Genomic DNA, 25651 nt, shown 5'->3' with positions numbered 1-25651 from the left:
GTAAGTTCAGTAAATCTGCTGAGATTTGGGTGTTGAGAGGCAAGACACAAGTTTACTGAAAAAGGAGCGTTTACAGATTTTCCTGTACTTACAATGGTGTTACATCCTGATAAACCCATTGTAAGCTGAAAATATTGTAAGTTGAAATGCATTTAATACACTTAACCTACTGAACATCATAGCTTAGCCTTGCCTACCTTAAACATGTTCAGAACATTTACTTTAGCTTATAGTTGGGCAAACTCACGTAACACAAGCCCTATTTTATAATAAAGTGTTGAATACCTCATGTAATTTATTGAATACTGTACTGAAAGTGAAAAACAGAATGGTTGTATGGATACAGAATGTTGTAGGTATATATCGATTGTTCACCCTCAGTGAGTGCATGGCTGACTGGGAGCTGTGGCTGCTGCTACCCAGTGTCACAAGAGAGTATTGTACTGCATATCTCTAGCCCAGGAAAAGATCACCATTCAAAATCTGAAGTATAGTTTCTACTCAGTGAGTATCACTTTTGCATCATCATAAAGCTAAAGTCGTGTAAATTGAACCATCCTAAGTCGGGAATCATTTGTACTCTTTTTATCCTGGATAACAGGGTACGCTTGAAAGGCTACAAAAATATGACATAAATACTAATCCTGGTAATTATTTTTCTATTAGAGTTCCTTTGTTTAAGAGGGTAGAGTGGAGAATAAAAACAATGATTTAATAAAACCCAGCTGTTTTAGTTCCTTTCCAGCCATATCCTCAAGACTCTTCTCCAGGAGGCTCCCTCTTTGTTCTCACGCAGATGATAAAGGCTACTTTGCACAACAATTTAGAACAGATTTATGCTCCATTCAAGCTCTTTGGAGAAGACAGGTAAAAATACCAAATCAGGACAACCCCCATACTTATCTTTTTCTGCTGTTGGTTGAAGTTGTCAATAATAACACCAATAAAGAGATTCAGAGTGAAGAATGAGCCAAAGATGATAAAAACTACGAAGTAAACATACATTAATGAGTTCTCCTCAAACCTTGGCTGTTGTCCTTCCTGTTAGGGATTTTTTAAATGAGAGAAGAAAACAATTACTGGAGAAAAACATGAGCCATCTCAACTGCCTGGTAGCAGCTGCATTAACCACTCAGCCTCCTCCAGTCAGCCGTGGCCCTGCAGGGAGCCCCTCTCTCCTCTTTCAGCTTCCCCCAGCACAGCTTGAGTGGTACCATACAGTGGGGAGGGGGTGTGGTGGAGGATTAGGCTTTTCCTTCTAAGTAATGGAGAATCATTGAAGGGTTGTGAGGGAGGAGAGTGGCATGATCATATGTGTCCTTTGAAAAGGTCTCTAGGATATCCATATGGACACATAATTGGAGGGAGCCAGATTGGAGATATCCACCAGAGAAGGGACATGTTCACTTCAGGAGACTGACTACCAACCCTTGTTGAAAGGCTGTATCCTTCAAACAGGGCTCACTACTGTATTTAGCCTGTGCTTGCATCCTGTCACTCTTGAATTCCTAGTGCCTGGCATAGCTTGTGACATGTAGGTTCTCCACACACATTGAATGAGTGGATGAATGATCAAGCTCTAGAATGGACAAGAATGGACTATAATCAAGCTCCCCTAGCTTAAGGCATGACCAAAAGCGTCCAAGATCTTCCCATGGTCATTGGTTTTATTCATTTTGGGGATAGGTGGCAGGAGCATCTCTGTTTTCTTTCCCCTGATCACATTCAAAGATAGAGATGAATGTTGATAGCTCTGTTTTGTGTTGAATGTACTCATGATACTTGTTTTTCAAAACCCACCATACAGACTAGTGTATTAGAGGTAAATATTGAAACAATTATTTTTCTCTTTTGCCTTGAAGAGTACCTGACCTTAGTCCCAGTTGGCTGGAAGCATCTACTTGTTTGAATTAAGGATAGGCATTTAGTCTAGAAACAATGTAATGGAAAGAAGCATTAATATTCAGTATCTGACATTGAAAACAAGATTATGCAGCAGGCTAATCATCTTGCAAAGGGAGTTTCAGACAGAAAGAGGAACACAGAAAGGATCACCTCACTTGTACCCAGGGAACTGTCAGAAAGAGAAACAGAGAGAGAGAGAACATCGGAGCTGTGAGATGTGTGTCCTGATTTTCCCTTCTTTGGGTTTGGAGAGGGGGCTTGGGGCCCAGTAAATCGAGGGGAACATGGAGAGCAAAGAATGTGTGTTCTGCCTCAACTTTGGTATTTTTCAAAGGGAAAACTACTGCTGGGAAGGCCTGGGATACGTTGGGCAGGCAGGATGACTTAAGAGACTGGAGTAGCATAATTGGGCAGACAGCGGTCTCTTGAACCTTCTTTAGTTCTCGTGGCTTGGACGTGGGGTTGACAGCCATATGCCTGCCATTGTGGGCTTCATAGTAAGGGGTGGGAGTAGACTGCTGAGCCAGGAGACCATATGAAGGATATGGCAGAGAGTCAGTGTTTGAGGCTAGGAGGAGTTGAAGGAGGAGAAAGGCCCATGGTTTCACCAGTTGCAGCTTCAATATTTGAGAACAGTAGGATGCTCTGTGACTACACAGACAAAGGCCATTATACTAGCACACACCAGTTAGGATATCCCAGGACCACATCAGGTCAGGCACACCTCCACACACCTCCACCCACCCATCATTCACTCAAGGAACATATATAAGACATATACTTCTTCTGTCATACATAAGATCTCTTCCCTATCCCCTAGCTCCACCTCAAGGCAGATGGATGTCTAAGGTAAACTAAGGTGAAGTTCATATATTCATATAGACAAAAAAATAAGCACATTAATATTTTTAAATATTTCCTTTGTTATAAATTGCCTCTACTACTACTATATCACTATTCATATCACCTCTACTGCTACTACCAGCTGTACTGAACATCTACTATGTGCCAGGCATCAACTCTGTATACTCTCAAACAATAACACATATGTGTGTGATGGTAGGAAAAAATAAACAATGCTGATTCCATTCTTGATTCAACCATTTGCTCTCACTATGACTTTGGGCAACACTCTTCCTTTCTATTCCTCAATTTTCCCAACTGGGAAATAGAAATGGACTATTTTGCTGAGTACTCTTCTAACCTTGGGAATCCATGATCACTTTTTATTTAACTATAATTTGACAGTTGGCAATTACTAGAAATCCCCTTATTCTCTGGGGAACCTGGAGCCATTGAAGGGTCTCTTGCTCAGACCTAGTCCAATCTTAAGGTTCTCTCTCCCACAGTCAAGAGCAGGTACCCTTTGAAATTTGGCTTCTGCCTTTCCACTCACTTGAAGAGGAGGTGAGAGAGGAAAATCAAGGCATCCTGTGATTCTGTTGCTTCTGGCTCCACCTCCTACATGAGTGGTCAGTATGGAGAAAGAGGACTTGACTTTGTAGCATGCTAGGATGTAATACTCATAGGAGGATGAATAAGAATCCTTTTAATCCCTGTTTCATAGTGTTTGTCCTAATAAAAACAAGGCAAAGAATCCTGGCCACTGGAATTATGATGCAGGAAGTTCTGGGCTGTCCATGTAGTCATGATATTCCTGATTTGATCCTAGCACTCTAGAACATGGTAGAACACAAGCTCACCCCTCTGGAATCAACAGCTGCATACATAATATCCATCCAGCCCTTAAATGTTGCCTGCAATGAAAGCAGAGGAACATGAACGTAATTATAGACTTGTCATCAACAGACAAGTGCCATACAAAAGCCACAAGTCCAGTGGGCAGATGTACATAAGACAATGTCCCACCCTTCCAGGACAGAATGTCCGCATAAAAGAACAGCAGAAGGAAATTCAAGGATAGATGTCTTGGATTTTTTTTTCTTCATTTTCACAAGACAAAAAGTTTAAAAACAAGAGAAAATTTCTGCCTTAAAAATTGCTAAAGAAGCTATGAACCAACTGCTGCAAAGAGCCTGATTAAGGCTCTTTCCTGATTCCACATCTGTTTGCACTATCTGTCCAAAACCTTGCAACCACGATTTAACCTGAGACTGACTTCCCACAGGGAACTGTTACTAATGGAGTGGCTTAGCATCTGAGGCTCTACGCCTCTCTGGCTGGAGCTCAGGAGAGCAAGGCACCATTTAGGACAGAGTGAGAGGTCCAGACCCTTATGGGATATCGCCTGGAGGTTGAGGCTCAGTAGAAAATAAGGTTGGAGATGCTCGGTGCGGAACAATTCCAGAGGGCATTAGCTCCCATGTGAGAAACTGGGATTTGATTCTCTTATCTCAGTAGAGTCTCTGTATTTTTATTAGCTGAGAAATGGTTTATGATTCTTTTAAGGTTTCTTTCCCCAGAGTGAAAAACAAACCCACAGCGCTTACCACTTGCAGCAGCGCGAGGTAAGCCATTCCCACATTGTCAAAGTTGACTTTCAGGGTGAACCAGGAGAAATTTCCACTTTCACATTGACTCCGGTTTGCAACAATGTTGTAATTTATAACTGAGTTTCCATCTGTTACATTAACACATCTTCCAAATTTTCCAGAAAACAAATTTACTCCCAGGATACAAAATATGAGCCAGAAAATGAGGCAGACAAGCAAAACATTCAGGATGGCAGGTATGGCACCTATGAGAGCGTTAACTACCACCTTAAGGAAGCAAAACAGAAGAAAAATATAATAGACGTGTGAGACTCAAAAAGCTCTTGATCTTCCCAGGATGGGCCTAACGTGTGGGGCTGGATTCCTTGGAGCCCCGTCTTTACATTCCAGCCCCGAACCCACACCCCACGGCAAGCCCTGCTCTCAGCTCCATACATAATGGGTCCTTTCTGTTGCCACAGGATCACTTGAGAAGTGTCCTCTGATGATGGTGTTACGAGACTTATGGGACACCTACCCTAGGATTGAAGGGAAGCCAGAGCCCATCTTGGCTGTCACAGAAGCACTTTTAGGTGAAGACTGTATCTTAGACTTTTCTCCATCTCTGAAATTCTAAGCAGTGGGCTGGATGGGAAGGAGTCCAGGAAAAGCTTGGCAATTTAAGGGAAGCCCAGCCCAAGAAGAGCAGTTGGCTTCTCTGCCTTTCCCTGCTAGCTGACTTTCCTCCCATCCATCTGAAGAACATACCTTCATTCCTTCAAACTGGGACAGTGCTCTCAGAGGCCTCAGCGCTCGCAGAATCCGGAAGGACTTCAAGACCTTTAAGTCGATGAGACTGGTCACAGAGACCTGGTGGGAAAAGAAGCCACAGGTAGTGCACGTGACTTGGTGCCCAGAGAACCCAGTGGGGATTAAGAGCTGTCTTTCTGAGAGGCAAACTCATTGTGCCCACAGTGGATTATCCAGACACAGAAACCAGCCAGACCCTGCTGGAAGGGGATGGCAGGTGAGAGGCTATTTTCCTCCTTGCCTGGTAAAGCTACAACCCATATGGGTGAGAACAATGCATTTACACGATTTGCTTGATGAAAGACAAAGAAAAGCTGGGACACTGTTGTGAATTAAAGGAAACCAAAGAGACATGACAATGATAAGTCATGTGAGGTCCTGAGTTTGATCCTGGATTGCGGTGGGGGGAAAGGTGATGGTGTGTGGGTAGGGTGAATTAGCCATAAAGAACCTTGTGACAATTGAGAAAATTTGAAAATGGATGTGGGTTTTAGTATTGGATCATGTTAAATTCCTAACCTTGATAACTGTATTGTGACTGTGTGAGATAATATCCTTGTTCTTAGGAAATACACACTGAAATGTTGAGGGCTAATGGAGTGTGATGCCTGCAACTTAATCTCAAGCAGTTTAGGGGGAAAAAAATAGAAAAAATGATAAGGCAGATGGGCTGCAATGCTAACAATTGGTGAATCTGGGGGAAGAGTATAAGGGATTCTTTACACTACTTCTTGCAATTTTTCCATATGTTTGAAATGATACCAAAATCAAGTTATGAAGAAATAATTCTTTGTTTGCTAATATTTCCCTCCATTCAAATAGCTCCCATTTGGAGAATTAAATCCAATTTTCTCTCCTAACGTACTTCTTCCCTATGGGAGAGGACTGAGGATTGGAAAACTCCGTAAATACACTAACTTAAAACTCAACAAACCTGCTGAGCTTAAGTTGAAGGCCACTATTTGCAGATCTTCAGCCATTCTTATTGATTATGCAGACCCTTCAGAGGCTCAGCTTAGAAGGGGAGTGGCTCAGCATGACAGGAAGTGAATTATCCTGTCAATCTCATTGTAAAAGTAAAATATTTGCAAATTGAGAGAAATTGAGTGAATATGACAGAATAACCAGATTTTAAAATTTGTAACCAACTTTAAAAAATCACCACCAATTCAAAATGTGTTTATTTATAATGGTTTTTTCAAGTAGGTGTTTTTGTTCTTTTGTTTGTGACAGCATTGCCTGTTGGGAGACCTATTTAATCAGCTTTTCCACAAATACACCTACTTTGTTCCTAGCCAGAGGGAAAAGGATGGCAAAGCTTAGCAGTTCTGGCTTTACTAAATGACTGTTACCATGGGTGGGGAAGATGTTCCTAGAGGGGCATTGTACACCCTTTCGCCTGGAACTTCACCCCCAGTCTCTGTTCCACCAATTGGGAGACATTGATGAGACACACAAACATAAAAACATCCACATTCTTTCCCACTCTATGGCATTCTTCCAGGGGGGAAGTCTTCACTAGTTTTATTTTATTTCTACCTAATTTGCATTTATCACTCCACACTATGTTTTTGAGATTCCTATCATGTTGATATATATTCTCATGGTTTGCTCCTTTTAACTGTTATGAAATATTACAGCATATAAATATTCATATTTTATTAACTCATTCCCTCTTGGTGAATATATAAATTATTTCCATTTCTTTGCTACTATGAACAATAGCAAACTGGACAGACGTGTGCATTTTTCCTGGGTACATACACAAAAGTTTTCCTTAAATGTATAACTAGAAGTGGTATTTCTGGGTTTGTAAATTGGGCTCATTTGTAATTTTACTTAAGAGTGCAAAACTTTCCACAAACTGTGCGATAGTTAGCAGTGACTAAAAATTCCATTTTCCTAAATTTTTCTCATATTAGATATTATCCAACTTAAAAACTTTTGTCTATCTGATGAGTAAAAAGAAGTGTCTCATTTTAATATGCACTTCTGTGCTAACTGGTGATATGACTAGTGTGTATTTCTTTATACATTTATTAGCAACTTGAGCTCCTTCTGTGAATTGCCTATTTTCATCCTCCCATTCTTACACTGGGTTGTCTTTTTCTTGTTGATCTGTAGGGAGTATTTACACACTGTAGACAATAACTATCTGTTATGTATATGGCAAATACTGTCTCCAGGGTCTAGCCTGTCTTTAACTATAATTATGGTATTGTTGAACAAAAAAAAAAGTTTTACATTTTGAAATAGGTAAACTTATGTCTATATGTATGTACGTATGTATTTGTGGTTGTGTTTGCATTTTCTTACTCCACAATTATAAAGATCATTTTATATAATCTTGAGTAACAAGCAACATAAAAGGAGTATTCACATACACTCTCTCTCATTTAATCCGCACGACAATGCCCTGAATTAGGCAGTGTTGTACATCACTACCACGTTACAGATAAGGAAGCCTGAAGCTCAGAGGATCAGCAACTTGTTTCACGTGGAATTGGGTCTGTATGATGCTAAGGCTGATAATAGTAATAGTGGACCACACTTATTGTTTTTTGTTTTTTTTTTTTTTGCAGTACGCCGGCCTCTCACTGTTGTGGCCTCTCCCGTTGCGGATCGCAGGCTCTGGACGCGCAGGCTCAGCGGCCATGGCTCACGGGCCCAGCCGCTGCGCGGCATGTGGGATCTTCCCGGACCGGGGCACGAACCCGTGTCCCCTGCATCGGCAAGCAGACTCTCAACCACTGCGCCACCAGGGAAGCCCCGGACCACACTTACTGAGTGCTTTCTCTGGGATTTATAGAGATATATATTTACAGGATTATTTCTTTTCTTGCTCTACTCATTTCTGTTCCATTCATTTCGTTGTCAACTTTATGTTTGTCTCATTAAATAAGTTTGTGAGCCTCCCCTCTTTTTCTGTTCTTTGTAACAATTTAAACAAGGTTGGAGTTAACTGCTCGCCTTAGTCAGTTCAGGCTGCTATAACAGAATACCATACAATAGCCTGGATGTATAAACAACAGAAATTTCTCACAGTCTGGAGGCTGGGAAGTCCAAGATTAAGATGCTGGCAGTCAGTGTCTGGTTGAGGGCCTATTTCCTGGTTCATAGACAGCCATCTTCTCCCTGTCTTCACATGGCAGAAGGAGTGAGAAAACCCTGTGGGGTCTCTTTTATAAGATCACTAATCCCATTCATGAGGGTTCAGGAATAAATGTCTTAGTCACCTCCCAAACACCAAAACACTGGAGATTAGGTTTCAACATACAAATTTGGAGCAGGGGTGGGACACAAACATTCAGTCTATAGCCACTGCTCCTTGGAAGTTTGCTAAACTTGTTTTCAAAACCACCTGGGCCTAATATCCTTTTTGAAAGTGTGGTATTCAACTACTGTTTTGATATTTAAATGGCTATTGTTAGATTTATGTTTTCAATTTTGTATCTGGTCAAATTTGGGCAATTTAGCATCTACACTCTCATTTTTACCCATATGAAAATTTATGTCAAAACTTCAAGCACTTTGCTTGAGGTTACACAGAAAGAAAGTAAACAAAGAAGATTTAGAATCAGTCTCCTAAGTTTAGGCCAGTAAACCACAGGTCCTAGATCAGAAATACCAATAATCTTTCCATTGTCTTATGCATTTTTCACTATAATCTAATAAGATAATGGGTATAGAGTGATTAGCACTCTGGAAACTCATAGGGATCGACATGATGATCATGGGGTTGCTTGTGTTGGAGCTCCAATGGCACTGATGCTTTTCTGAAATTCCTGAACCACACGACTTATTTGTGCCCACAAACAAAATTATGGCTCTCCAGTGTGGTGTGCTGATCACACGGCTTATGCTATGCATTTGTCATATCTACTTCCTTAAATAGCAGGGACAAAGTCTAACAAATTAGGTCATGGTAGCAAGGATATAGATAGATGTTAAAATCAAGGGCTTTGGAGTGAGGCTTACTAGGTTTGAGTCTCACCTCCATCACTTCTAGCTGGGCAACCTTGAACATGTTTCTTAGCCTCTCTATGACTTAGTTTACTCCTTTGTATCTGGGAAAAACAACAATAACTACCACACAGAAAGGCTGTGAAAACTAAAAGACAGAATGCATATGAGGCATATGGCAAAGTACTGCTTTCTCTGGTACAGAGTAAACAGTGGAAAAATGTGATCTACTGTTACTACTACTGGCCTTAGCATCATACAGACCAAAGTATGAATTCCAATTTCACCTGAAACAAATTGCTAACCCTCTGAGCTTCAGGTTTCCTTGTCTGTAATGTGGTAGGTGATATATAGGTCTGCTTAACTTGGAACATTGTTGTTCAGATTAAATGAAAAAAATGTATGTGAATAATCCTCTTTGTTGCTTGACAATTAAGACGGAGACCAGTCTAATCTGCTCGCTGCTGAGCTGCTTTGAGAAGTTTTGAAAAGAAATGAAAAGTTGGAAGGAGAAGTAAAAGTAGAGAATATGCAAAGTTATCCTAGATTTACATCAGACATAAGCAGTGCTTATGGAGAGAAGTGAATGAGTACTATCATGGAAAGGGTTGAGGTGGTGAGCGTATGAGATGCAGCGTATGAGGAATGGGAACGAGGAAAGGCTGGACTGCTGATGGATGAATGTGAAGAAAAATATTTTGGAGAGGCACTCATATAAGGCACACAGGAAAAGCAGCTCCCATGTGATCCCCTCCTCCACCCCTACCCACCCACCCCTCAACCCCCACCTGCATGGGACACAGAGATGGTAAACTTACAATCACAATGATGAAATCGAGCCAGCACCAGGCACTGGTGAAATACTTCCTAAATCCAAAGGCCACCCATTTCAGACCCATCTCCAAGATAAAAATGTATGTGAAAATACTGTCAGTACAATTAAGTATTTTTTGGATTTTGGGTTGTGTACCAAGGTAGATATCTTCAAATACCTGAAATGACAAAGCACATCCATAGGCCAAGTTGAACTCTTTGCTGACTGTAACTTTTATTTTTCTTCCTTATTTGAATAAACTAGTACCTCTCTTGGTGACAAGGTTTTGTACAAAAGGTATGAAGGCTGAACTTTTCCAATAGAAAAAATTCCTTGAGTAAGTAAAACCAGAAGAAGGAAAATCCTATTTCTAGATTTCTGTTGCCACTATAGTTCCCCAGGCTCTCATCACTGGCTCCTGGAATATTTTTTTTAAAAATCTTAAAAAAAAAAAAATCTTCACCACATTATTTCCTGGTCTTCCTAATCCTTTCAACTCTTGCCAACAATATCTTGCCAACTTTTCCAGAACCTCCCAGTGGCATACACCATCTCTCTCATCCCCCTAGTTACCTGGATGGCTCTATTTCAGTGGCTCTTTGTTGCTTATAACATCAAGTCCAAACACCTTAGCCCACACTCTGGATCCTGCCAACCCTGAGGCTCGTCATCTTCCACCACAAACAGCATTATCCGTTACCCCAGTGTTCCCTACAGATGTGATCATTTTGTATGTGAACCATGATTTGCAAAAGTTTGGGAAGCAGTGGGCTAGAGCTCCCAATGTAAATTACTTTGAATATTAAATTTCATTAAGTGTGATTTATGAAAATTAGATATCCAAGCTTTTGGAGAGACGCTTTTCCATGCTACATCCAAACTTCCTTCACCTGAAGTATGTGTGCGTGTGACTCTTCAGGGCCTATATTACTAGGGTGTAAGCTGTCCTTTTGGTCTTTACAGTGTTACTGAGGATGAAAGAAAAGGGAGAAGAGGTACTAAACCTGCCAAGTCATTTGGCAGGCAATGCCAAATGAAGGCAAGAAAGAAATCAGCCCTGTTGTCAGGGACTAAGGTAATCCCACAGTCCCACAACCCTAGGGAAAAAGAATAAAGAATAAAACAGTCTCACTTCCAACCCCCAAGTGGGCTTTTGACTGAAGAAGGCCCTTCATCTCCTCCTCTGCCCCACTGGCTCCTGGTCAGCATTTAAGATCTCAGCTTAGCTTATATCTTCTATAGGAAACTGTCCTTCTTCCACAGGAATAGGTTAGGTGCCATCCTACATGGCCCCATGTCACCCACTGCTTCTCTGACTGTATCACTATGGCCCTGGTCTATAATTTTCTGGACTCCATCTGTCTTCCCTACTAGCCTCCAAGCTCCTGAAGGTCAGGGATTGCCTGTTTGCCTCTTGAGGAGAGACATATCTGAGTGGTGTTGGAAGCTCATTTCCTCTCTCATTTTGAAAACTTGGCAACAAGCTGGCTCAGCAGGTCTGAGTTTGCCCAATGGAAGAGCAGGCTGATATCAGCAACTGAGCTTTGGAAGCTCCCATAATATAACTAGGCCATTTCCTAATCCAGGAAGCTCCCATTATTAAGTAGTTGCCCAAATCAGAGCTTCTCAAACTCTAATGAGCCCCAAATCACTTAGGTTCTGATTCAGCCGGCCTGGGGTGGGCCCAAGACTCTGCATTTTTAATAAGCTGCCAGGTGATATGAGGCTGCTGGTTCATATGCCACATACGGTGGTGAGGGACTAGATGTTTCTTGTCTCCATTTCTCTATAAATACGTGTAGTGAAACAGGGCCTGGGTCCCTCTCCTGGAACCCCCTGCATTGTGTGCTCAGTATCACTGCCCAGCCTACGCTTGCCTCATCTGAAGGCAGATGAGGACTAGGAGGATTGTGTGCCCTCTGCTACTTTTCTGATTATAAGTTTTCTCACACAGTGCATGGGGTGTGTGTCTGTGACCTTGTGACAACACCACTGCTTTTCTACTGACTAACACAGGGCGTGGCAGACAACAATGACCACTTGTGGAATAAATGCAAGAACGCTGTCTTTTGGAAGTGTAGACAGCTGGTGAGATGTAATCACCAGAAGATTACAGGGAACCCTACAGGGTGAGCGATAAAAATTAATGAAGGGAGTTCTCTGGGATGGTCTTAGGGAAATTTTCTTTTTTGTTTCAGGGACAATTTATATTGCAGTAAGCAGGTAAATGGGGATGTCTGTTGATCACAGGCTCTGGTGGGCCCCCATGTGTGCTCTTCTCCTTTCACCTAGAGATTACACAGGTGTAAAGCACTAACCAGGAAGGCAGGGGTGTAGGAACAAGACATGTCCTTGTCCCTCCTAGCAACTTGTGAAATGTTCTGTGACTCTAAATCCATAAGGGATAGCTCAGTACTCCATTCACTTGACATGACAAATAATAAGAGAATTTAGTTTTATATTATGGCCATTTTAAGAGGAGACACAGAACATAATGGGAGGGAGAGAGAGAAACATGTAGGTGATAAGAGAGAACACACTGTTGCCCAAGGTGAGGATATATGTGCAGAGGAGGAAAGATGGACTACAAGGTGAGAAGAGAGAGGAGAAAGGAGTTAATGACTATATGGCTAGGGAGGCTGGTGGATTTAGTTATTTCCAAACCTCACTGGAAATCACACCATACCTCAATTTAGAAGGATCTGTCATACACATAAAGTGGTATCTCTTTGTCTCTCCTCTCAAGGGATCATGAGTGGTGAAAAATACCAAGGCAACTTATATCCTAATCTGGTCCCTGTTGACTTCTCCTCCTAATGTTTTACCTTTTAGAAAGCAGCACTATGGTCTTCAGAAAAAAAGAGAATAGGAGCATTGCCGTCTAGAGGAGGAAACGTGTAGGATACAGTGAAAATGTCCAGAAATCCTCCATGAATGATGGACAGACTTGGAGTCAAGGGCAAGACTCCAATAGCCACTTTAAAGTGCCTATTTGGGGACTTCCCTGATGGTCCAATGGTTAAGACTACACATTTCCATTGCAGGGGGCACGGGTTCAATCCCTGGTAGGGGAACTAAGTTCCCGCATGCTGTGTGGTGCAGCCAATATATAAAGAAAGGAAAGAAAGAAAAGGAAGGAAGGAAGGAAGGAAGGAAGGAAGGAAGGAAGGAAGGGAGGGAGGGAGGGAGGGAGGGAGGGAGGAAGGAAGGAAGGAAAGAAAGAAAGAAAGAAAGAAAGAAAAAAGAAAAAGTGCCAATTTGGGTCATCCTTCCCACAGGTAAAGCATCTTCGGCTTGGGGATTTCCCAGTTGTAGCATTCCTCCAGAACCTGTTGTGCAAAACCCTGTCCCCTAAGGGGATACAACAGCAGAGATCCCACTTCTTCTTGGTCTCCCCACATTCACAGCCCAGTGAGGGGCCAAGTCAGAATGAAGCCACCCAGCTGCCTTGATCCCCAATGTCCCCAACAAGACATGATAATTTACCAGTGCCCCACTGCTCAGCAGAATCACAAAGATAATAAAGCTCTCAAACCAGCTGTGTTTCACTATTTGGTAGCAGGTTTTCCGCAGGTTCCACCAAATGATCCAGGGGAACTTCCTCTTGTCCATAGTACAGCATGGAGAGCAGCAATCCAGGCCTGCAAGGAATTAGCATCACTATCATTAGTGTCTATAATACATGTGCATTAATAGCCCAACTCTTCACCCCTCCTTGTACACACCATGTGAGTGGAGTCTTTTTCCAACCCCTTGAAGCTGGGCTCAACCATGTGACAACATTTGGCCAACAGAGCAGAACAGGAGTCATAATGTGCCAGTTCTGACTCAGTGAGAAATTCAACAAAGATATAGAACTATAGGAAATATAAAAAAGAACCAATCAGAACTGAAGAATAACTAAAATGAAAAATGCACTGGAGGGAATTAACAGATTAGAGGATGCAGAAGAATGAAATCAGTGATATGGAAGACAGGGTAGTGGAAATCACCCAATCAGAACAGCAAAAAGAAGAATTTTTTTAAATGTGAAGAGTTTAAGGGATCCCTGAGACAACATCAAGCATACTAACATTAGCATTATAGGGGCCTCAGAAGGAGAAAAAGGACAAAAGACTTATTTGAAGAAATAATGGCTGAAAACTTCCCTAATCTGGGGAAGGAAACAGACATCCAAGTTTAGAGATTGGGAGCACAGAGGTTCCCAAACAAGATGAAACCAAAGAGATCCATGCCAAGATACATTATAATTAAAATGTCAAAAAATTAAAGATAAAGAGAGACTCTTAAAAGCAGCAAGAGAAAAAGAACTAGCTTTACACAAGAGAACCTCCATAAGACTGTCAGATGATTTTTCAGCAGAAACTTTACAGAGCAAAGGGAATGGCACAATAGATTCAAATTTTTGACATTTTAATTATAATGTGTCTTGGTGTGGATTGCATTATTATTGTATTATTCAATTCTTTCCTACATTTTCTAAGTCTTCGTTGAAGTTCTTACTGGAATGAAGTTCATTTTCCTCCCTAGTTTGGTCAGAATTCTTATGATCATCTCTTCGAATTCTTTATTAGGTAAATTACTTACCTCTGTTTCTTTAGGGTTTTTCCTGGGGTTTTATTTTGCTGTTTCATTTGGAATACATTCCTCTATCTCCTCATTATGACTTTCAGTTTTTGTTTCTATGAACTAGGTTAAACAGCTACCTATCTTGGTCTCGAAGGAGTGGACTTGTGTGTGAGTATCCCGTGTAGATGGCTTGCACCTGGCAGCTTTAGCAGGGTAACTGGGGCTGGAGCTTGCCAGGGGCAATCTCTGGGGAGCACTCCTCCTAAGTCCACCCAGGCTGGACAGCTGGGGTTAGAGAGGGCTTGGGCTGGAGTCAGTCCCTGGGGAGTGCTGAGGCCAAGGCTGTCTTGGTGGGGTGGCTAGAGCTGGAGTGAGTGAGGGCTAGGGGGAGTTCTAGGGGTAACTCACACAAAGGTGCTCTCTGGTGCCTCTGACCCCACAGAGGGCTCCAGTACTTCCCTGCTCATTTGGGAGAAGCTCTAGGGTTAGTACATGGATTTCCTTCCAGTATAGTCTAGATGCCCTTTAAACTGCTGTTTTCTTGCTGCATCCCAAGGTAGGTGAGTCTGTGCTCTGGCCCCGTAGCCATATTCCTTCCTACTGTAGGTCACTAAGTTGGGGTGGGATTCCCATGGATACCATGTCTCCGTCTTTCCTACCTGTTTCTATGTGGTCTTTCTATGTGCAGTAGCTGTTCAATCAACCCTCAGGTCTTTTTCAGGAGGAACTGCTCTATAAGTAGGTGTAGAGTTGGTGTGTCCATGGAAGAAGGTGAGCTCAGGGACTTCCTACGCCACTATCTTGGACCCTTGCTCCCAGAGAAAAATCTTGAGAGATGAGTTGAGGGCCTGGCAAGGGCTGTAGTCAACCCCAGACTTACGGTCAAGTTCTCTTGGTCTATGACCTCTAGTACATCCTGACAATTGATGTACTGGGAACTCTACCAAGTGGCAAAAATACCGGCCCAGTGGGCTTTCTGGGAAAGTTTTCTAGATTTTCTGCCCTGGTACTTGGGCTGTACAAGTTGACCCCACCTAAATCAAGAATTTCCTGAGGGCTTCCCTGGTGGCGCAGTGGTTGAGAGTCCGCCTGCCGATGCAGGGGACACGGGTTCGTGCCCCGGTCCGGGAAGATCCCACATGCCGCGGAGTGTCTAGGCCCGTGAGCCATGGCCGCTGAGCCTGTGCGTCCGGAGCCTGTGCTCCGCAACGAGAGAGGCCACAACAGTGAGAGGCCCGCATACCGCAAAAAAAAAAAAAAAAAAAAGAATTTCATGAAATGGTCCCAAGAATCCAGGGAAGACTCTTCGCTTTTGTCTCCAGTAGAAGCAGAAAGAAGGCATCTATCAAAACCATAGATCTTCAAAAAATAACAGAATCCCACCCAAATATTCCATGAACTGAATGTAGGAATACTGCCACTTACCTTTGGGCAAACATCTCTCTGGTTCCTTTTTGGGAACCATTTCAAGTACCCGCCTAAAGGGATCCTGTGGACCAGTGGTGCTGCATTCTGAGAGCACACTCGTAGCATCAGACTTCTGTACATCAGAACAAAGAAAGGGGGAATCACTTTCCAACACCCTCTGTCACCATGGTTAATACCTAATACCTTATTTTATGCATGAAATTAGCTAGGCAAAGGTATGAGGGGTGTCTAGAAAGTATACCTCTTGTTGCGTTCTTTCCTAAATGTTCTGACCAGCCCTGACTTCAGGAAAGAATTCTCTAACTGCTCTCCCTTGGTTGATGAAAGATGAGGCACATGAAGACACAGTGCCTCAACCTTTTCCTCCCTCTAAATCTTCTTACCTGATCTGCTGACTAACCCCAAATATGGAAGCCAGGTGATGAGAAGGATGCTACTTTACTGAGACTGAAACTGTCAGCTACCTCAACTCCCAGAATTATAGGCCTAGAACAGTGTTTCTCGTTGATTTTACCCTCCAGTAGACATTTTGGCAATGTCATTGATTTTACCCTTTAGGAGACATTTTGTCAATGTCTAAAGACATTTTTTATTTTTACAATGGGGGGATGCTATGGGCATCTAGTGGGTAGAGGCCAGAGTACTGCTGAACACCCTATAATACACAGAATAGTCCACATAACACAGAATTATCCTGTCCCAAATGTCACAGTGGAGAGGTTGAGAAACCCTGGCCTAGACCTTTGCTTAAGATCTAATTCTGGCAGTTTGCCTTGTACTAATCTTGATATTTTTCCACAGTGGCTATCTTGGAGAAGGTGTATGGATGAGCCATGTTTCTTCTGGGAACACCCTGGGAAAATTACCTTTCGGGGATTCTGTACCGACAGATAAAGATCACCTTCAGAGAATATGTCCATTTCCACACTCTGAGCTCCTGGACTGGTGGGCTCCTTGGTCTTCTGATGGAGTTCACTGGCCTGACACTGAGAAACCCCGAGGAGAATTAATATTCCTCCTGGACATCTCACTTGAGATGAAACAAGTTTGAATTCTATTTGGTTTTCTGTTTGTCATGAAAATTATTACATTATTAACATTTTTCGCTTTACTTTTGAAAACTGATCCTGGAAAAAGTCAACATAAAATAATTCTGGAACACAACTATAGGAAACAGATAACAAAACTTACTCATAAGTAATATAATCAAAACAATATGGTTTGGATACAAAATTCACCAAATAATTAAGAGGTGAAACTTACTGTAGCCTTTCAATTCAATGGCAAAATAATAAATTGTTTAATAAATGGTACTGGCATAATTAGTTATCCCTGAAAAAATATTACAATGTCAGAATACAGTAAAAATTAAAATCCATAATCATTTGATATTCTGATATAAAAACAGATGTGTAAAAATATTAGAAGAATAACTAGGAAAATAATATTTTACTCTGTTGGGTACAGAGGGTTGGCTTAGCAAAATAGGTAACTGAAAGACATAAAGAAAATATGAAAATATATCACAACATGAAAATAAAAACTGAATTTTGTCTTATGACCTGCAGCTAAATCCAAGAAGGATATATGCAAAGTCACACCTTAAGTAAAGGTTTCATCCTAAAATCTATGTGAGGGTTCCTGTGAATCTGACACTGTAAGGTCATGATTTAAGAACACTTTTCCCCTTTGAACATATACACACAATAAACAGGTACACATTATCTATGGACCAGACACAGAACAAAAATATAAAGTAATAACAATTTAAAGCATGTAGCAGGTAATGGTGAATAAAAGTGCCCCGTGTGAGGAAGGAAACCACAGTTATGTCCAAAGCTTGAAACTATGGGCTGGGTTGAAGTTCTTGCACTTAAGAGAGAAAGTCAAAAGAAGCTGTGGTTTTGTGACCACCTAGAGGGGTGGGATAGGGAGGGTGGGAGAGAGGGAGACGCAAGAGGGAAGAGATACGGGGATATATGTATATGTATAGCTGATTCACTTTGTTATAAAGCAGAAACTAACACACCATTGTAAAGTAATTATACTCCAATAAAGATGTTAAAAATAAATAAACAAATAAAAGAAGCTGTGGCCAAGGCTTGGGATTACAATTATACAAAGCTGCAAACCTAGAGAGGAAGGAGGAAGCACAGCCTCAGAAACAAGACCTGGGCAATGGGAGCCACTGGTTCAGTGACTGGATCTGCAAAATGCCTAGTATCACTATTAGACAAGAATCCCAAGTTGGCAATACAAGACTTAGTTCTGAAATGGATCCTCTAGGAGGGTCGATTAAAGATACCACAGAACTTAGACTGCAAAGAGAGGGACAGATCGTCCCACAAAGATGAGCTTTCAAATTCACACTCCAAAATGTATGAGGAGACAAACATAAAACCAGTAGCCCTCAAAAATTAGCTACAGGGAGGTGAATTTACTTGAGAAAAACGTGAAATTAGTATAGTAATCTGAAAGCATCATGAAAATTAACAAGTTTAGAATTTAATTTAAAAAAGATATACAGAATTTCGCTTCCTGGATAGTAAAGTAAGAAGCTCTGCAGACATGCTCCACAGGAAAATTAACATAAGTGGTGGAAAGTATTTGTAAAAAATCATTTAAGTTTCTGGAAATTGTCCTAAGGGCATACAGCAAATGAAGAAATATTTACTAAAAAAACTACACATTTCAGTAATAACAGCAGGAGTCTATGTCACTTGAGCCATGATCTGCTCTCTTCCTTCCCACCCCCAGCTCAGTGTGACAGAAGCTCCACTCTAGGCAGATGTGACCAAGAAGATGGGGCTCCCTTTACCCTCAGCTCCCAATCAAGAGATATGTATCTCACCAGAAGGTGCAGGTTACCAACTTTTCTCATCTCCTCCAACTCTGAGTTGAAGAGGCTAAATTTCTGGTGAATGTGGCCAAGAAGTTGGATTTCCTTTTTCAATTCAGTTTCTACTCATAGGACAGAGACTCTATTCCAGGTTCAAAAGCTTGAGAATACCGGCGTGCTGATCACCCTTACTCTAGCTAGTTTGCAGGGCAGAGGTTCCATGAAGGAAGAGGGAGGCTGAGAGATGAGAGACTACTACTGCCCCTCCGAGTACCAGGGGTAGTGGCTATGGCTAAGTGATCCTTCCCAGGGTGGTAGGCAATACGTAAGAAACAAAATCTCTTTTTGTGCTATTCATTTCACCTTCCACACTCCCTTTCTCACCTTTCAGCCAATTCAAACTCTATACTTCTTCTTTTAGGGCTCAACCAAAGGCACTTGATTCCCCTGTTGCCCCAGCCCACTCTGATCGTGTTCCCCTCTGAACTCCTCTGACACCGCCCACCTGTGCCACATGTGCAGGACCATGATCAGAACCAGCCCCGGATGTGCAGCTGCCACATTTTATACCCTTATCATCTCTGCATAGTGCTCAGAACAGGGCAGGCCACCAGTGCCCTATGGCAACTCTAGCTTTGTACAACCTCTAAGTCTACGTGTGAACCTTCATACCTGTTTTCCAGCCTCAGGTTGTGTGATAGGCTGTGTCTTATCTTCACCAGGGGATTCAGCATCATCTTCTTCCTCTGCTAGTGGGGCCAACCAAGTCCGATCATGCCCGACACTCAAGGTCTTTGGTGCGGAAGTCAGTACACCAAACTCCTCCCAGGTCTCTGGGCCCTTTCTCATCTCTGTGACCAGGGGAATGACACCTTTGCTCTCTGCCTCAGGGCCTTCTGTCACCTCTTCTTCCTTTGGTAAATGTTGTCTCCTGCACCACTTGGTACAAAAATGCTCAAGAGTGCATATGACAAAACAAAAAGCCCGGCAGAACCGGTCCAAGGCTAACTGGACTTTGGTTTTCCTGACCTCTCCTTCCAAGTGTCCATCTCTCTCCTCATTGCTGAAGGAATTGAGCAGCAAGGCAATGAAGAGGTTGAGTACCTGGGAAGGGGCAAAGGGAGGGGGGACATAAGGAGAATGAAAAATTTAGCAAAGGAAAGAATACAGTAGGTTTCCACAACAACTTTTCCCCAAGACCCAAAACAAAATCAAATGAGAGTTCTATGTCCTTCTGCCTCCCAAGAAAGTTCATCTGTAAAATAAATAAAAGGAGAGAAGATTGAGGAAGTAATAGGGACATCAAGATAAGACCAAAGAAAAACTGAAGTTAAAGGGTGCAGACAGACATATCCAGTCTGTCTGCGTGTAAGCAGCACATATTGTAGAACCTGGCCAGGGTAAGGCTGAATGGCGAAACCATGTGGCAAAATCAAAAGTGGATATTCCTTGGGGATCAGCCAGAATCATGAGGTTGGATTTTCTCTGGAATTGCCCACAGGGATATGGGTCTGATGTCTAAGACTGCTGTGCTAGGAGGTCCTCTCCTGTCTGCACAATTTGAGAGATGGTATACTTGTGCAGGCTTTTTTTAATCTCTTTTGTTTGTGGCTCTCGCCAGCTCAAACATATACAGCTCTCTGGGAGAAGTGTCTTGTGGGTGTTAACGGGTCTAGTCACTCTTCCTCAGCTTCACCAGGAGAATTCCCAGGTCCGAATCTTTGCTCAAGCTCTCCTCTATTTGCTAAGTCCTCTTTGCATCTTAAGTGCCCTTCTCAAGTACTGTGTCTCCCACAAAGCCTTTCTTAGTGCTCCCTTCCTACTCCCTTGGGTGATACCCTGCCCTTCTGATCTTTCGTATCTCTTACTGTCTATCAACATCACTTATTAGGTATTTAGGAGAGTTAATTTTATTTCTATGTGGATTGCTGATTATATTTGCATGATAGCCCCAACTCAGTTCTGAAGAACTTATGCTCAGGTATCCCTGTCTGTCTCCTGTCTCTTCATACCCTCACTGGTGTACACCTAATTAGCCTCTCCATAAATAGCCATGTTTCCAGCTGCAAGTAACAGACTCAGGGCAGCTTACACAGTAAGAAAATGTCACATGACAAGATATTTGAAACGTTTTAAACAGGGGACCAATTATGACCCAACAATAGGTTTGTTCCACCTTCCCTCTATCTTCCTCAGTGCTTACTTTGTCTTAGTTTAGTTCTTCTCATGGTTGTATAATGTTTGCAGTTCTACCAAGAGTCACGGTCATAAAAGGTCCAGAGGAAGAAAAAGGACTACTTTTTTTTCCTCATCCCTCCTTCCTCCTCCTCCTCCTCTTCCTTCTCCTCCTCCTTCTTCTTTTAAACAACAAGAAACCTTCCTCAGTGGACATCTCTTTACATCTATTGAACAAATTAAGTCAAAAACCCCTACCTCGGCCAATCAATGGCGATCTGAATAACCACCTGGAGTAGGATAGACATTGGGACATCTTTATGAGCACTACGTGACAAGGTTTTCTTTCATGCTTACCGTACTGTCTTCAAACAAAATTCAAATGCAGATTTTAAAATATTATATAACATTACATTTATAATACTATACTTAGAGTAACAATTTTCACTAGTGAAGTGTTACAAAAGAAGTCAATGCATTTGTTTAGTCCATGTATTTAATACAATGACAACAACAACAAAACTAAGACACTCACCACGAGTTTTCCTATCACCATGATCAACAGAAACACAATAATGCACAGTGCTTGGTTAGCTTCTTGCATACATTCCCACATGTTTTCGATCCATTCCCCACAGAGGATGCGGAATACCACCAGAAAGGAGTGGTAGAAATCCCCCATGTGCCAGCGTCGTAAACATGGGACTGCAGGGTCATGGGACTTTGAATTACTCTTTATGCAATTGAATTTAGAGCCAAAAAGCTGCATGCCAACTACTGAGAAAATAAAGACCACAATGGCCAAGACCACAGTCAGGTTTCCAAGGGCTCCAACGGAATGGCCAATTATCTTAAGCAGTGTGTTTAAAGTTGGCCAGGATTTGGCTAACTTGAAGACCCTCAGCTGTAAAAACAGACAATAAACAAAAATGGAAGAAAAGCCAGTTAAGAACAAATTCCATCTGCTCAGCTATAATTTAAATGACATGTTCCCAAACCACAGCATTTATAACTTTCAGATCCATCCTAAACATGGTCACCAACTCCATGTCCCAAGCTAATATTCACCTGTATCTACTTTTTGTTTTAAAAATGGAATATTTTGGTCTAAGATTTTAAATGATAAAGACTTTGGGATCATGATGGTGGAATTGAGCATACATGTTTATTAAATATAATGAATGTATTGGAACCGTATATAATATACCAAGGGTCAAAAACTTTGGCCCCAGGGCCAAATCCATCCCATTGCCTGCTTTTATATGGCCTGAGAGGTAAGAATGTTTTTTACATCTTTAAATGGTTGGAAATAATTTTTTTAAATATTTCATTACACATGAAAATTGCATGAAGTTCAAATTTCCATGTCCATAAATAAAGTTTTATTGGAACACAGCCACACACATGCGTTCTCTACTGTCTACAGCTACTTTTGTACTACGATAGCAAAGCTGAGTGGTTTCGACAGAGACCATATGGCCTGTAAGGCTGAAAATATTTACCGTCTGGCCTTTTACAGATAAAGTTTGCTAACTCCTGTATTATACATTTGAGGTCACAAGTTTGAATCTAAACTTCATAAGGATGACAAGAGTAACATGATGTTTTGTACCTAGGAGAGAAAAGGCAATCAGCCAGTCAAGACACACTCTCTTTTTCCACGAGAAATTTTCTCCATGGAAACTTACAGACCTTATAGGAGACAATAACCTTAGAAAAAACACAGCAACTAGTTTCATAGATTATTTCTTATATTAACTTTCAATGTAAACCAGTGGTTTCACTCCAAAGTACAATCCTGTTAAGTATCAACTATTTGGGGGGTGGGGAGATACTGCAGGTCAGTAAGACTTATATCACAAGAGAAGGACCACAACTGTCTACTTAGAGGGGAGCTGAGGGCATCTCAGGGAGAAACTGTGGTTCTGTTCTTATCCACAGGCAATGCCACAGAGCTCCTTGCCTCATAGCATGGCTGTAATAAGCCTAAACAATAGTAAAGCAAATGTAATTTTGCTCACCCAAGCACCAATAAAACTTTAGGGAGCAGCCTAATAATGCCTGACTTTAAGCAGTGTGATTTCTAACATATGCCAAGTATAAAATGTATGCTTAAGTAACTGAATCAAATGTCTTATTCTACAGGCTTAGAAATCCTATCCATGCCAAAAAAAAAAGTAAATCTCTGAAAGGGGACAAGAGGTCACCTTTTGTGGTTTCCCTATTACCCTCCCACATGTGATTTCTCTGTGATTTCTGTCCATACCTCTTGTGGGGTCTGTCACACTCCACTTTACCTCATGGTCATTTCTGGGCCTGTCTTGTATCTTCCCTAGACTGCAAACTCCTTGTAGGCAGTGTTTTCCTCACCTTTGAACCTTCCCTCATGTACATATCAGGTGCTCGGCAAAGGTTGCCAGGATGCCTCCAATGGTTCGTGGATGGAGGGCAAAGACTACAGAAAAGGAATGTGGTACTGGCAGCAATGAGGAGGGACCCTGTGAGATAACACCTGCAGGCAGCACCCGACCCCCGTCCTGGGCTCTGTAGTCTACACCCACTTGGTGAGCCCAGCTGTGAGGATGCCTGGCTCAGAGCTCTGTGGGGGAAGAGATCATTGGAGGGGTTCTACACGAAGCAAGGAGCAGAGTCCTGATACCAGAAGACACAATTTTGCATCTGGTTGCCTGAAGGATCATCTTGTGGAGGGAGAGGGAGGAAAGCAGGGGTTCACCTGAGAGAAGACGCCTTGGGACTCACAAAGGTATTAAAGGCCTGGGTGGGAGGAGGAGTGCAGTTTTGGTTCTCAGGTTAAGGTAAGATGGTAAAGTTTAATCCAAACTAGCTACTGAACTCACTCAAGACTCTTCAATCCTGTCAGATAAGTTATTCAGTATAGGACTTCCCTGGTGGAGCAGTGGATAAGACTCTGCGCTCCCAATGCAGGGGGCCCAGGTTCGATCCCTGGTCAGGGAACTAGATCCCACATACATGCCACAACTAAGAGTTCAAATGCCACAACTAAGGAGCCTGCCTGCTGCAACTAAGGAGCCCGCCTGCCACAACTAAGACCCGGTGCAACCAAATAAATAAATAAAGAGCTGGTTAAATTGGATTATCATCCTGACAGCCCCTTAAAAAAAAAAGAAGGAAAGAAAGTGCCTTACCACTCTTAAGGAACGAAGTGACATACAACTTTGTTTTCCTGGACACATACTATTTATTATCACCTCTGCAAAACTCAGAAGAGCAACAATGCTGTCAAAAATGTTCCAGCCTCCATGAAAGTAGTGGTAGGGATCCAGCGCAATGATTTTTAGGCACATTTCAGCCATGAAAATGCCAGTGAAAACCTACAGTGAGACAAAGAAAAATGAGAAAAGGAAGCTACCTCTTCTTGGAGATACACTTTTAAGAATGGTCCAAGGGAATTACAGAGGTTACAAAGAAATAAAATGTATTCTCATGCTTGATACAATATGCCCTGCAATCCACACACAAAAAAAACATTTACCACTGTAGTATGAACCTCACTCTACCTTTGCCCCTCTCTCTGCCCTCCTCCATGGCCTCCACTCCAGTGTCACCAAGCTAAGAGACATCAGGATGGAGAATAAATATTATTTTCCATTCTGTTAAAAAATAAAGCAAAATTGACTTCTTGGTAGATGGCAGAGTAATAGGAACTGTCAAGCAATTCCTCCTCTGAATTCTCTTTAAGATACTAATAACTCTGAAGTGGGGGGGGGGTACACAACAGCTCTGAAAACTAAAGATAAATATCGTTCATAAACCAGAATGCAGGAGTTCACCTAACCATTCAATCTCAACACCTTGATCAGAAAAAAAAAAAAAAAAATTAAAAGGGCCCAGAGCAGAGAACTGAAAAACACTACCAGGCACAGAAAAATGTCTTTGAGCAACCTGATATAGAGGATAAACCCTAGATTGGTTATGGTTGAAAGGAAGATTAGCGAGTCAGAATATAATCCTAAAGACTCACTAGAATGCAGGGTGCATCATTCCAGAACAAAATATCAAAGAATTAAAAGGAGGGGCAAGAGCTTAAAAAGCACTAAACTATGTCTTTTCCGAGGGGAAAGTAATTCTCTGTCTTTAACAATTAGATAATACAGGCTTAAGAAATTTGCAAAATGTAGCATAGTAGCCAAATTCAAAACTAAATCTATCTTCTATTCTTTGCAGAAGATAAAGCAAAGCATTCCTTCATAGCAAATAGCACTTTCTCTATCACACACACACACACACACATACACACACACACACACACACACACACACATTAAATAGAAATGAGAAAAACAATAGTATGAAAATAATAGAGTAATATGAAAAGGGTTAAAGTCTTTTAAAATGTCCTTTTTTTTGTTGTTATTGTTGTTTTGTTTTGTTTTGTTTTTTGTGGTTCGCGGGCCTCTCACTGTTGTGGCCTCTCCCATTGCGGAGCACAGGCTCCGGACGCGCAGGCTCAGTGGCCATGGCTCATGGGCCCAGCCACTCTGCGGCATGTGGGATCTTCCCAGACCGGGGCACGAACCCCTGTCCCCTGCATCGGCAGGCGGACTCTCAACCACTGCACCACCAGGGAAGCCCCCAGGGAAGCCCCTAAAATGTCCGTCTTAACAGGGGTCCCCAACCTCCAGGCCACAGACCAGTACTGGTCTGTGGCCTGTTAGGAACCAGGCAGGAGGTGAGC

The 25651-nt window shown here is 42.0% G+C and overlaps 1 protein-coding gene across 3 annotated transcripts in view; it reads right to left on the bottom strand.

Moving 5' to 3' along the window:
* SCN11A (sodium voltage-gated channel alpha subunit 11) overlaps positions 1-25651 on the bottom strand; it is a 131988-nt gene that overhangs the window by 14150 nt on the left and 92187 nt on the right. The window contains exons 17-27 of one of the 3 annotated variants that reach the window (XR_003430899.1): positions 24103-24288; positions 21471-21839; positions 19433-19864; positions 16788-16907; positions 15919-16033; positions 13411-13565; positions 9929-10102; positions 5106-5207; positions 4356-4625; positions 3609-3662; positions 904-986 (exon numbers count right to left, since the gene is read on the bottom strand). Coding sequence is in view for 2 of the 3 variants with exons in the window: in XM_027097108.1 (XP_026952909.1) it covers positions 904-1041; positions 3609-3662; positions 4356-4625; positions 5106-5207; positions 9929-10102; positions 13411-13565; positions 15919-16033; positions 16788-16907; positions 19433-19864; positions 21471-21839; positions 24103-24288 (2115 nt within the window). In the remaining variant the exon portion in view is untranslated. Of the gene's footprint in view, positions 1-833; positions 1042-3608; positions 3663-4355; positions 4626-5105; positions 5208-9928; positions 10103-13410; positions 13566-15918; positions 16034-16787; positions 16908-19432; positions 19865-21470; positions 21840-24102; positions 24289-25651 lie in introns of those variants that run through there. The other 2 variants (XM_027097108.1, XM_027097110.1) reach the window with 2 other exon arrangements.

This window comes from Aethalodelphis obliquidens, unplaced genomic scaffold (genome assembly GCF_003676395.1).
Source record: "Aethalodelphis obliquidens isolate GAN/ISIS:26980383/991018 unplaced genomic scaffold, ASM367639v1 scaffold112, whole genome shotgun sequence".
Classification (NCBI taxonomy): Eukaryota; Metazoa; Chordata; class Mammalia; order Artiodactyla; family Delphinidae; genus Aethalodelphis; species Aethalodelphis obliquidens.
The sequence above is the reverse complement of the archived record's forward strand: the minus strand, read 5'-3'. Positions and strand labels throughout refer to the sequence as shown.